This window comes from Haplochromis burtoni, unplaced genomic scaffold (assembly GCF_018398535.1).
Source record: "Haplochromis burtoni strain Fernald_Lab_line unplaced genomic scaffold, NCSU_Asbu1 Contig_70, whole genome shotgun sequence".
Taxonomy (NCBI): Eukaryota; Metazoa; Chordata; class Actinopteri; order Cichliformes; family Cichlidae; genus Haplochromis; species Haplochromis burtoni.
In genome coordinates, this window is record NW_024582431.1 from 376,227 (window position 1) to 389,640 (window position 13,414).

Here is a 13,414-nt window from a genome sequence, read left to right on the forward strand (position 1 = left end):
AGAGTCTAATGTGAGGACATCTGTCCAACAGCTAAAGCTTGCCCCAAATTGGGTCATGCAACAGGACAATGGCACCAAGCAAAGCAGCAAATCTATGAATGGCTGAAAAACAAAAGAAGATGTTGATGTCAAAGAACTTTGAAGCCTAATTGAAATGCTATTGCAGAACCTTAAGAGAGATGTGCATCGAAGGATGCCCAGAAACCTCAATGAATTGCAGGAATGTTGTAAAGAGAGAGTTAGCCATAATTTCTCCACAAGAAGAAAGAAACTGATACATTTATACAGAAAACACTTCCTTCATGTTATTCTTGCTAAAGGCAGATCTACACACTATTGAAACATGGGGTGTACTTTGTTTTTCAGATGAATGCAGAGAGTCCTATGAAAGCTTTATTTCTAACTATACAGGCTAAACTTTATTTAAGCAGGAAGTGAAACTCTTATATGCAACATTTTTCTGAGAAACCAAATAGAAAAATAAAAAAGTCCCCTATGGATTTGAGCACAGGACCATTTTGCTGTAAAGTAACAGTATTAATCACTGCACTATCAGCCTGCTCATAGACCTAACCAGAGCACCCAGATAAAACTGTATGTATGCTGCATGCCATAACTCACCGCTTAAAGTGAAAAGACTTGCTTGTTAGTTACACCTGTGTAACAATATTTCTTCTGCAGAAGGTTTAAAAAATGTAAGAACTTAACACTATGTAAGTCTTAAATATGCACATATCTCGAAGCTACTTTGAAGTCTGTTTTAGTGATTTAGTTGATGTCTTTAACCAGAGCTGGCTGAGCATCTTGCTTAAGGGTCAGTTATATTATTAGTCAGGTGTGTTTACAGAAGCCTCCCTACAGTTCACTTGTTCTTATTTTGCCTGTTTGATCGTTACTGTGCAGAAATATTTGCTTTCTTGGGGCTTTTTTATTGTTAAGAAAGTTAAACGTTTTAATTCTAAGTTTAAGATGTGCACTTGAGACGAGAATCTGCTTCTAGTTCATAAAACGGGAATGTGGAAGTTCGGATCCATCAAAGCTTTTAAAAATGTGCATGTGCACAAATTGTGGAGTTTATTTATGGGAGATGAGAGAAAACACACGCAAAAACACCAGAAAAAAAACTACTATCAAAAGCAGTTTCTTTTTATGCATCCATCACATGACATGTCTATCTTCAGACATGTCGTGTGAGGGATTTAATAAGGTTCTATTCCTTGATTGCTCAGGGGAAGATCTGCTTTAGCGACCTATGTCTGTCACGGATGATTTTATATGCAAACCTACACGATTAGTATAGATAAACTGTTGCCTATGCAAATATTTACCATGTCAGTGTCTCATATTTACCGATCAGGTTCTCAGTCCTTGCACGTCAACTGTCCTGAATTTCTTTAAAGACTCACTTTGAAAGAGATAAATGCGCGTGCACCAGCTATCACGTCACGCAAAGACAGCTTATATTTCACGAAATATTTTTACCCAACTTTCTTTTTATAGATCTCCGGCAAAGATAAGGCTAAAGGACGGATAAGGCAGATTTCCTTTCTCAGGTCACAGTTTATTCGTGTTTCAACTCCACCTACTTGGAAAAGATTCTGTCTCTCTGGGGAGGCTGTGAAAGACAAAAATGCCCTCAGAAGAACTCTTTCAGTACTTGTTGAGCATGTTTCAAACGCCTGCTCTCACTGATTAAACAAGGTTTCCTTTCAAGCTATATATATATATATATTTATTTTTTTTTTTGCTTGGAGAGCGCGGCGTCAGGTGTGCGCTAAGGGGGATAGTCCGTGTGCCGTTGACACCTCCTCACTCTCACCGGGTGGGACAGGAGGACACACGCCCAGCTGACGAAGAGAATTAAGTTTTGCGTGCCAGGAGCAGCTTTCTAATCTCTGATCTCTTGGATTATTCCTTTCACGGACGGGACTTAGTCCTTGTCCGTGGTTTTTTGTTTTGTTTTGTTTTTTGTTGTTGTTGTTTTGTTTTTTTTACCACAATTTTACGCGCACTGTGCACAATTTTGTGCGCTCATATTTGCAGCTCTGGATATTTCAGGATGGATTAAGCACTCATTACTTTTAGCCTACATTTTAATTTGTTTCATCAGAACAATTGTGGATTAGTTAAAGGCTCACAGGATGCCAAGCGATGCTGATCTTTTGGTCACTGAAGCGCATAACCACTTTGGATTAAAAGCCAGTGCGTTTCCACAGCTCTTAGGCAAAGCACCTGCTTATTCTCCCGAGACCTTCTAACCTGTTTCCCTCCTTTACTGACGCACTGGGATGGAAATCGAGCTGAGACCAAGGCTGTGTTTTTTGGTCAAAGGAGAGCGTGGCTATGGATTTCATCTGCATGGCGAGCGGAATAGAGGAGGACAATTTATCCGCAAAGTCGAGCCCGGCTCCTCGGCTGACCTGGCCGGGCTGCGACCAGGTGACCGGTTGGTGGAGGTGAACGGAGAGAATGTAGAGAATGAAACTCATCATCAAGTGAGTGTTGGTTCGGTAATTTATATTTATTTTCATGTGTTTGCTCGGTTGAAATGATCCAGGAATGCCCATAAACCCTTACATATACAACAAGTACCTGTTCGACCACTTTCTCTTGCCTGAGGAGTAGGAGAGAGTGGGGTTGTAAAATGGGTCAGTGTGAGCCTTTTGTGATGGGAATGACTTTTTGCCTTTGTCATAACACAAAAGTGTAATGTACTGTAAATGTAATGAGCTGATCAGTTCATTGTAAACAGCTTAGACTGAATGACACATCTAACCATTTTAATATATATGAAACTCCTTGCTGTTACTCCTTTCTCCTCTCTGAAGGTAGTGAACAGGATCCGTGAGGTGCCCCACCGCACCAGACTGTTGGTGGTGGATAGAGAAACAGAAGACTACCTCTGCAGCCATGGCCTGGCCTGCACAGAGGACCTGGCCATTGAGATGGGAACCCTCTCCCCACGTCCCTCTCCTGGGCAGACACCCTGCATCTCTCCCAGAGCTAATTCACCCATGACGCCCAGCTACACGCCTGTGTTTCATTATCCAGCTGCAGAGTCACCCACTCGCATGATCACACAAGGCAAGGTCAAGAGCTCCTCCGTGACTTCAAGTATCGTGACAGACCTGGAGGTAAGAGTGAGCATCAAGACACTTTTTATGAGCACCAGAGGAACAGTTGAGTCTTCAAGATAATTCTATGTGATTACTGTGAACTAATGTGTTAATGTGCTAAGACCTGATGTTTCTCATGCACTAATCTGTACTTGGCTGGCATGCTGCCTGGATTCAGTCTCAGACAAGTACTTTTAGAAAGCCTGTTGACTTGTCTTAACAGGTGAGACTGAAAAAATCCAACAATAACAAATCACAAGGCTGACCTCCTGAAACTCGCTTAAATGGGGTTAAAACATTAAGATGAAGGTACATGAATTTCTTCATAAAATATAAAATTGTATGTGGGAGTTTAAATAATAATTATTAATTATGAGGTAGGTGTCTTGGACTGACATTTACAGTGGCACAGTGGTTAGCACTGTCGCCACACAGCAAGAAGGTGCTGGGTTCAAACCCATCAAAAGTGTTCCTGTGGGTTATATCCCTCCCAAAAACATGCAGTTGGTTGGTTAACTGGTGATTCTAAATTGTCCATAAGGTTGGATGTGAGTGCAAATGGTTGTCTGTCTTGCCCCTGTGACAGACTGGTGATCTGTCCAGAGTGTACCCTGCTTCTCACCTTTTGGCAGTTGGGATAAGCTCCACCACCCCAGAACCCTGAACTGGATAAGCGTAAAAGAAGGAGGGGATTATTTGGGAGGTTAAATTACTTTCTGTTTCACTGAGCTAGCTGTCTTGGACAGAGATGATATCCACAAGAAGTGAAAATGCTCCACCCCATGGTTTCGGTTCATTGCTTGTTTTTTTTTCTATGCAGGGGATCAATGTAAAAAATAGGGAGACCGCATGCCTGAAAACTTGATCATAATTATATTTTTTTGTAATGAAAAACTATTATTTTGAAGCATTTTATGCATGCTTTGCCTGGCAGTAATAGGGCCATATGGGTAGCGTGGTAAGGGAATATACTGTGATGCAACATAGAGGCTGTTTATATTGAAATTTCAGTCTGTGTTACAGAAGTCTTACACCCACACAGGTTTGCAGAAACACACTTGTTACTTTCCTCTCTAGTCAAAATGCATTGTCAAATATTACTGCTCTATATTTAGCATTTCCTGTGATTCAGGAATCTGCATAAATATGATGAAAGGTCATTGTTACATCAGTTTTAAGCCACTGTTGTCTCAGACAGGTGCGAACATTTAGAATACAGAATTTAGCTGTAATTAAAGAGTGATCTGGTTCTTCCCACCTGACTGAACACCAGTGACAAATACAGTGCACAATACAATAGTTATTGTTTAGACAGACTTTTATTTTGAGAATATAGTGTGAAGTTGTAGTTGAAATAGTCTTAAAACTTTGTTCTGTTTTATATACAGAGAATAATGAGGTGAAGTACAGCAGGACTACAGGCTACATTAAAACAGTCGAAAAATGTGAGCCTTCTAGCAAAGTTCTTATTTTGCTTCAGTGAGAGTCTGCACTGCATCTGCCTGCAAAAAACTCTTGTTGTAAATTCTTTGTTAACAAAATAAACACAAAATCATTTAACCCTCTTGAGGCGGGCGTTGCCGATTTCCAACAATTAAAAACTAACAACCTGATTACCCCACATACATATTTTATGATTTTTTTTTTACTCAGGAGTACCACTGCAGGACTTGGTTGTGCATTAGCAACAAAAAGTTTAATTTGAGCCTGAGAGGGTTAAAGTCCTAAATTTCAGTGTGTGTGATGGAGCAAAAACAAAATTTCCAAAAGTGCCCACCAGACCTCAATGTGACGTTGTAATGTCAGTCTTGCTGCAGAAATAAACAGCAACTGGCTGTCAGAGATTTAGCTGTTTGGGATATAAACAAAGAGGACCAGGATCTTTAAGGCCAGTGGCTCACGTCAGACTGCCATCTGTTTAGCTCAAGGCAGAGCAAATAGCGGCTGTCGCTTTGATGGCCATTACAGCAGCTTATTTTCAGGAAAAGGTTTGCATAAAGAATAAAATGAAATATAAGAAATCTCTCTACATCAATGTTACACCACAGCCAACAGCTGCTCAAACTAAAAGTTAACTAAGCTTTACATTACGTTGTGCAGGTGTTACTGTGGCCACCCCCTCTGCAGGGAACAATGTGAGTCTCTAACATATCATTTGCAAGGGCCTTTTCTTTTAGATTTCTGATGTTTTAAAGTTGCTTTGTAGGCACATAATTAGTGTGAAAATATAATACAAGACAAAATAAAATATGACGCAGTGCAGGAAGTGGGCCCAAATCCAGGATTCACAGATAAACCAGGTAAACATAAAAATGAACTTTTTACTAGGAAGCCAAACTCCACAAGGTGCAAAAATATAGAAATCCAATCCACTTAATTCTAAAACATAAACTGAGAGCCATGAGGGACTTTAAATAGAGGCATTCACAAAAGACAAAAGGAGCCCGCAAATATATATACACAGAAGGGTAATTACTGAAGAGTACAGACAACTGAGAAACACATGAGAAACAAAATATTCACAGCATAAAACCATACGAGATTAATGCTAACATAAGTAAGGGGAACCCAGACTCTAAAGTAAAGACTCTAAACAACAAAGCACAACAACTAAAACTAAAGATACAAGATAGTTACAAATTAATTCAAAGTCTAAAAACTCAAAAACTGAAAAGCACAATAGAGTTGTAGCTGAAAGGGGCTACATAAATCTTTTTAAAGACCAGAACAAACTGGGACAAATTATTGCTACTGTCCATAGGAGTGGACCTCCTGTGGAGACCTAAAATAAGTGAGCAACCCCACAGCAACACAGCTGCAAAAATCAATACAGCTTCGTACAGTCTTTGTTGTCAAGTCTTCCAGTCGAACAAAATCTCTAAAAGTTGTGTTATAAAGACATCACACACACACACACACACACACACACACACAAGATTCATTCAGCACACACACACACACACACACACACACACAACCAAGCAATGTCATTATCAGAACTTTATCCCAACTGTTCCCAAGGCTTGTTTGCTACCTTAGCTCTTAAATGTTTTGAAATAATGAAGCAACCATGAAATCTAAATTTTACAGGAGAATGTCAGGGATGATTTAAAAAGTACTTATTACCCAAGTGGTACCACGGCACAGATTTATCTGGGCACTAGCTTGTGACCACCAGACGCTTAGTTTGTGTCTCCTACTGGTCTCAGAGGCAATGCCACGGGAAAAATAAACCTGGATTGACCATGTTACAGTCCCGACCTTAACCAAACACACTGTGTGACAGGATCAGAAGAAGCGTATTCAATCCTGGCATCCTAGAAATATTGATGAAGTTTTGTTGGGAGGAATGCTCCAGAATTCTTACTTGTTGCTGTAAAAGTCTCATGAGTAGCTACAGGAAACATATGATGGAGGATGCTGCTGCTAAAGGATTTTCTATATTATAGTTACATCTGGGATTTTTTTGGACCTGAACTTTTTTTTGCAGCTGCCTGTATCATTTACACAGAAGGATAATTCTGTGTATATGATACATATACTTTTTTGCAGATGTGCACGAGAGACAAAATTTTTATGCCCTTGACGAGCACATCACATACACAGACACAGTCGCTCTAATTTCTTCACTTCTGTGTCATTTGTCTTGTGACTGACATTCACGTTATGGTACGTGTAAATACAGACACATTTTCATTGCTCCGTGGTGTTATTATGGAAGCAGATGCCCATATACAACAGTCTAATATAACTACAGTGTTGGCTGGTATTACAGTTGCACATTGATCTGGCTCAGTCACAGAAATGCTACCTGCATACAGACACACTTTGCTTCCACTTGCTGTGTTCAATTACTCAGACTCAGACTAAAAACAATATATCATTTGTTATTGTTTAGATGTTATAGGATGGATATAGAAAAAAGCATCTGTTAGTGTGCAGATTTCTGCGTTTACCATTCAGTTAATTGTTTTTATTGTCAGATAATTATTAAAATGTGGTTTTCAAGAGCCCAAAAAGGACTTTTTGTCTGACAATTAGAGCAAAAATACAAAGATATTTTAAACCTGAAGCAAGACTCTAAAACAGTGTTTTCCATTGCAGGCAATTAATTCTGTGTGTTGACCTGCCTATTTGATTATCATTAATATAATATGCAAATATTTTATCTACAGAGGAAAAGTTTTAGATCCTCAAATGGATCAGTTGAGATATTTCCAGATAAGCATGTCCTGCAGTTTTGATGTGTCAGCTATTTTGGGTCAACATGACAAGTACAGCTAATCCATCTATAATATAACAGAGATCTTTAAAAACAGTTGCTGTGTTGTTCCTTAGCTAAAGCTGACAGTCAGGGATGAACCTTTCCGCACTGTAGTTATTCATATATGTTTGCTAGTCCTGGAGTTGTGAGAGCTTTGCATTCAGTTTTTGTTTGAGCAGAAAGCACAGCGATCTGTCACAACGCCCTCAGGCCAGCTTACCCATGAAGGTGTAGTCAGAACTGCGTCACTCAACAGTCAATATTAAATGCTACCCTCAGGACAAGGACTAATACAAGTCACTGGTGCAAAACACACAGAGACACACACACACAAAGCCAGCATGTACCTAGTACTATAAGCCAAAGTCAAGGTCTGAGCAGCAGCTGAGTCATACGCTGTGCCAATTCTTGTCACAGGAGATTAGGCCCTTCATTGGGCTTAATGTGTTTTCGCCAGATCCACTTAGACTACTAATTCAACCTGGCAACCACTACCTTCTGATCAACTTTTAGTGCACCCGCAATATTGTGTAAGGTAAACCTCCACCTTATTCTTTTATCCAACTGAAAGGTGGAGGCAACTGTAGCTGATCCCTGGTGTGATAGCTAATCCATCAAAGAGCTAAACCAGAGAAACAGACAGCCTAACACTCTCACCTCCACACCTGTGGAAGTTTGCACACGAAATGTAAAACTGCATATAGCAAAATATCTTAAGTGTGCAAAAAAACGTCTGTTCTGTTCATTTTGACTCGTAATGTACGTGTGAAACTTATTAGAACTGAATTATGTCAAAAAATAATTTGATATGATCATATTGTCATTACACCATTGTACTGAAAGCTGATACACCACAATGAATGAATGCCCAGAACAATCTGTTGCAATCCAATACAAGAGTCTTGTTATAAATGATATCTTGGGGCAGCTGTACTGTGACGTTTTTCTTGTTTTTTGTTAGAAAAAAGAAATTTTGACATCAAACTAGATTAGGATTGGATAAAAACAAAATATCAACCTAACCAACAATTTCTACATATTGCACATTTAAAGGATCGCCTCTGTGTCAAGAACTCGGAGCTGCTGCTTACTGTATAACAGCGTGAAACGTTACATATTTGATAAATATGTAAAGAATAGTGAGTTCTTCACACAGTTAATTCTTACGGGACACTAGTATGTTCTTTTGAATTAAATACTAAACCCACCTCCCATTTTATCAGACAACCAGTTTCAATGTTGTGGCTAATTGCTGTAAACTGAGAGTCACCAGTTTATAAGGTGGAGTAAGTTCAGATAAAGGATCTTTACGAACCTTATATTGTATTAAGTGTTTATCACATAATTTGCTATAAAATATAATGTATTTATAGTATACTTCATATCACAGCAAACTACGCTGACATAGTCGACGTTTTCTTTTCCAGGCATTGAGTCTCACATGATTATAAACTCCTTAAGTCTATTACATCGAATCTGCGTTCATGTATTTAATCAAAGGTTCATCATCAATGTCTCTGTTAAACATGGACAAAGTCTGAAACAGTGTTATCAGCATATGTAAAAGTAACCCATATGAGCCAAAGTCTCAGGTTTCTGACTGACAAGAGTAGGCTGTTTTTTTCCCCACTCTTGGCTCTGTATGATGTCATAATGAGGAGAAAGAGGAGGTATCCCAAATACGGCTCCTGAGTAGTTTTTGCTTCATGGTAGAGCTCATTTCTGCTCTTTTTTTTTCTTTTAACAAGTAAAAATAATAACAACCAGGCAACAATTGCCACAAAATCAAACGGCATCCATGCAGTATTTAGTTGACACTAAATACCGCATGGTTTCTATTGACAGCTATTTTGTAAAATCCAAATCCTTTGTAAAGTTTATAAAGAGTCCTCCGACCTTTTCAAAATGTTTGCTTGCCCTTCAGTATTGGTGTTATTCTGTCTAATGGAAATTTTTAGGTTGTACATTATTCATCTTATAACATTATTGAATGTTAAGCCTTATCAGTATATCAAACATTATTGAGTTAAATGTTAAGGATTATATTGCATTAATACATAAACACACAAACTCAGGGGAAATAGATTTAATTTGGTTGACTTCACCTCTCATTAGTTTCAACTGGCCAGTGTTGTGGTAATGTGTATCTTCTCCATCGCTATCGAAAACATTTAAACATTACTTTTTGTTAAAAGTAAAAGTAATCTTTGCCTTTCTCTTTCATTCTTTTATAGCTGCAGGTCGAGCCTTCGCCAGAGCCAGCCGTTCAGCTCCTTCCCCGTTTGTGTCAGATGGTAAAGGGACAGCAAGGCTATGGCTTTAATCTGCACAGCGATAAGAAAAAGCGTGGACAGTTTGTACGTGCCGTGGATCCCGACTCACCTGCTGAGAGTTCAGGCATGCGTCCTGGAGACAGAATATTGCAGGTAAACTAAAATCATTTAGTCTTTTTTTTTTAAAATACCTGGTGATTATTGGAAGTCTTCATTTATTTGTCGTTAATTTTGGGATAAAAACATCAGCTCCTGTCAGTCTGTGTGGGAAAGCGATGTTTTTTACTGGCAAAAAGAAAGTGAAGTCTTATGGGATACTCGCGGACAGAGATTTTTATTCTGTGTTGGGTAAAGGAAGTGTGAGGAGGCAGGAAGGGAATTCATGCAAATCATTCTGGATTTGATCTTTTCATACCTTTTGATTGTCACGTAGTTTTAAAGCCACTCTCTATTCTTTGTCCTGTGTCGTGCCTTTAGGCTCTTTAATTGTCCTGTTTTTGTCTCCAATGCTGTTCTGTTTTTGTTTTCTGTCTCAGGTGAATGGAGTGACCACAGAAGGCCTGAGGCACTCAGAAGTCGTAGGCCTCATCAGAGCAGCAGGGGATGAAGTACGCCTCCTGGTGGTGGACCAGGAGACAGACGAGCTCTTTAACAGACTGGGAATCATACCTACTATCACCCACATTAAAGGTTAAATAGTGCCTGTGCTATTAGACACAGTTATTTTTGTTCTTGAGAGGAAATGCTTATTATTGTTTCGGTTTTCACAGAAGTGTGTGTGGATGACCCAGCCCCTGAGAGTGAGCCACCTACGCCCTCTCCAACCACTGAATTCTCTGCCACAGAGGCACCGATAATAAACGTCACCATGACAAACTCCCTGATTACAAAACTGTCTCCCAAGTCCCGTACCAATGGCAGCTCAGCGTCCCAGTCCTCCAGAAGTTCCACCACCCAGTCAGAGATCAGCAGCTCAGACATGAGCTTTCAGGTGAGAGAGGAATTATTTATGAGACCCATCTTAGGGCTTAAAAAGAAGGTGACTGGACTTCTTTGAACAGAGGGCGTGGCTTACAACACCAACTCTCAGGGACTTATAATGCACTCTTGAGATCCCTTTCCAGGAGCCTCAATCCCTACTCACACCTGATGAGAATCCACACCGTGCATCTGGTGACCTAATAGGCCTCACCTTGGGACTCTCAGCCTTTTGATTTTTAGGCACAGTCACCTTCTTTCCAAGCTCCTAAGACTACCGTGACCTGTATGAGTCAGAACCTACACAGAAATGATGTGCGAGATCAACAATACGATCTGAAAATGATAGTGTAATTAAAGAAAGTGTGTTTGTGTGTACTGTAGATCCCTGATGAGGATGACAGTCATATTCCAGACCCTTTTATGGACAGCGGTCTGCGTCTTAGCCCAACAGCTGCCGAGGCTAAGCAAAAGGTCCTGGGCAGCCGCAACAGGAAAAGAGCACCTCCTATGGACTGGAGCAAGAAACAAGAGATCTTCAGCAACTTCTGACCCCATTAAGGGGTAAAATAAGAGACTGAAACAAAGTGGGGATTGATATCATGATTGCTGCAAGAGCATAGCTACACTTTGCAAAGGCATGTGGAAGGAAAGAGGTGCAAGAAGATAAACTGTATAAGGAAAGGAACATTTGTGGTAATATTCTTAAATTTTATTCTGTGTATAAAATCATTTTAAGATATTGCATAATATTGTCTATATGTCTACTTTCCAGTGTGTTTAAGGACCAAGACATGCCCTGTGGATGTGTCAGGAATCTGGCTGTATTAAACAATGACATTTGATGATTGGCAGATCATTTACTGTTTTTATGGTGCCCAGACCACAGAGGGTGTATCAAATCATAGCAATTTCACAGCCATGAGCACAGCGCTCTCATGTCTCTATTATATTATCTGTACCTGCTGTATTTGCTGTAGATAAATGTTTCTTTTTTTCCTCTGTATATATCTATGTCTATATCTATGTGTGTATAGATAGATATAGATATATAGATATATAGATATATATAGATATATATAGATAAAGCTTTTTTATTATTATTATTTTCAATTATAAATGAAGCCATCAGACTGGCATCCTGGAGTAGGTAGTCACCATATGTGTTCAATATCTCAGCTTAGGTACCATGTGACTTTTAAATGTGAATTCAGGGCAATGTTATATATGATGTTTAATCACTTCAGCACTTTTCTTAAATGGTCCACAGTGATTTCTACACCAGAAAATATTTAAAAGTTAGACTAAGTAGCCTCTGATTACTTGTTTTAGCTTTGTAAATTATTTTCTTGTCAATGTGCCCATTTATTTCTCGCTGTGTGAAATAAACTTTCATAATATGAGCAAAATGCGACAGTAGTGTTGTAATATCCAGGTCTGACAAGCATTTATGCGCAAGGCCAATCCTAACCTTCATCCAGCTGCTCCTGTTTGGGGTCACCTCAGCAGATCATTCATTTCCAACACTTCCTGTTGTCATATTCCTCTGTCGCACACATCGCCATCTCCACAAGCCTCGTATTTGCCCTTTTCCTTTTGTCTGGCAGCTACAACTATCATTGCTGTGGAGGAATGTTGACAATGATCCAAAACACACCAGTAAGTCAAACTCTGCACGACTCTGAAAAAAAATGAAGGTTTTGGAGTGACATAGTCAAAGTGTGGGCTTAAATCCAACTGAGGTGCTTTGGTGTGACCTTAAACGGGCCATTTATGCTCACAAACCCTCCACTGTAGTTGAATTTCAACAAATCTGCAAAGAAGAACCTAAATTCTTCCACATCGATGTCTAATATTAAAATTTGTTTGATGATCTGAAACATTTAGGTTGCTCAACTGGCAGTTTCTCATGAACGCTATGACCCGTTCAGCTGTTCAACCACCATCCCTTTGCATCTTTTTCCATTAATCCCACCAAAAGTTGTTAGTTAGCAGAACTGCTGGTAAGAGAAACTTTAAAAATTAGGTGCTTTAGCTTACTGAAAGAAACAACTACATGATTTCAGTATGAAGGTGTGTACATGTGCAATTCTAAAGGTCAACAATCTTTTTGATTTTATTTTAAAACATAAATCCAAAAGGTCTTGTTAGATATTATTTAGTGCAGAAAACAACCAAAACATTCTGTTCAGGTGAAATTATATTTGTAGGTTTGCTCTTCAAGCATTGTAGCAAAAACCAGACCAGAGTGAACTGTAACTAAAGTCTTCATGAGGTCATGGCAAAAATATCTGGCCCTGTGGGACCATCAGCTCTTCCCTTCTTCTTTGTGAACTTTGTAAATTGAACAAAAAGCTGAATAAGATAACCTTTATTAGTCCCACACGTGGGAAATTTGAATAAGGACACCAACAGAAGATGAAAGCCTGTTCGTATCAGTTTACAGCTGAAACAAACACATATAGAAACAACTGAGCCTACATTTTTACCTGTCAAAGCGAGCGAGCCAGCTTTCTCACAGTTTTTGCATTGGATGCAGATTTTGTGTGCTGATCTACGTGTGATGGTGTCTCAGTACAGAGACGGAAAAGGGACAGATAAGGAAGGAAACACTGGGAGAGAAGTGATCAGACAGAAAAGAGCTTAACTCTGGGGTTTCCCTGAACGTTCTCTGCCCAAACGTCACCTCAAGCTTCAGGCTAAATATTGAGGTGGAGCTCTGCTGCATAGCAGAAATCTGAAATCGCATGTAATACGGTCCTGGAGATTTCTCACAGATCTTC

The 13,414-nt window shown here is 39.4% G+C and overlaps 1 protein-coding gene across 1 annotated transcript; it reads left to right on the forward strand.

The window, feature by feature from the left end:
* Positions 1-1,770: 1,770 nt before the first annotated feature.
* Positions 1,771-12,034, forward strand: LOC102302420 (Na(+)/H(+) exchange regulatory cofactor NHE-RF2). Its single transcript, XM_005925109.3, has 6 exons — positions 1,771-2,495; positions 2,829-3,134; positions 9,615-9,806; positions 10,190-10,343; positions 10,424-10,644; positions 11,016-12,034. The coding sequence occupies exons 1-6, from the start codon at positions 2,289-2,291 to the stop codon at positions 11,181-11,183; spliced, it is 1,248 nt and encodes a 415-aa protein (XP_005925171.1). The 5' UTR covers positions 1,771-2,288; the 3' UTR covers positions 11,184-12,034.
* Positions 12,035-13,414: the final 1,380 nt, after the last annotated feature.

What these genes read in the sequence shown, in the direction of transcription:
- LOC102302420 (XM_005925109.3), top strand. Translation starts at nt 2,289, where the DNA reads ATGGAAATCGAGCTGAGACCAAGGCTGTGTTTTTTGGTCAAAGGAGAG. An exon ending in GTATCGTGACAGACCTGGAG is followed by an intron (nt 3,135 to 9,614) that starts GTAAGAGTGAGC and finishes ATTCTTTTATAG; the next exon opens with CTGCAGGTCGAGCCTTCGCC. An exon ending in CTGGAGACAGAATATTGCAG is followed by an intron (nt 9,807 to 10,189) that starts GTAAACTAAAAT and finishes TTTCTGTCTCAG; the next exon opens with GTGAATGGAGTGACCACAGA.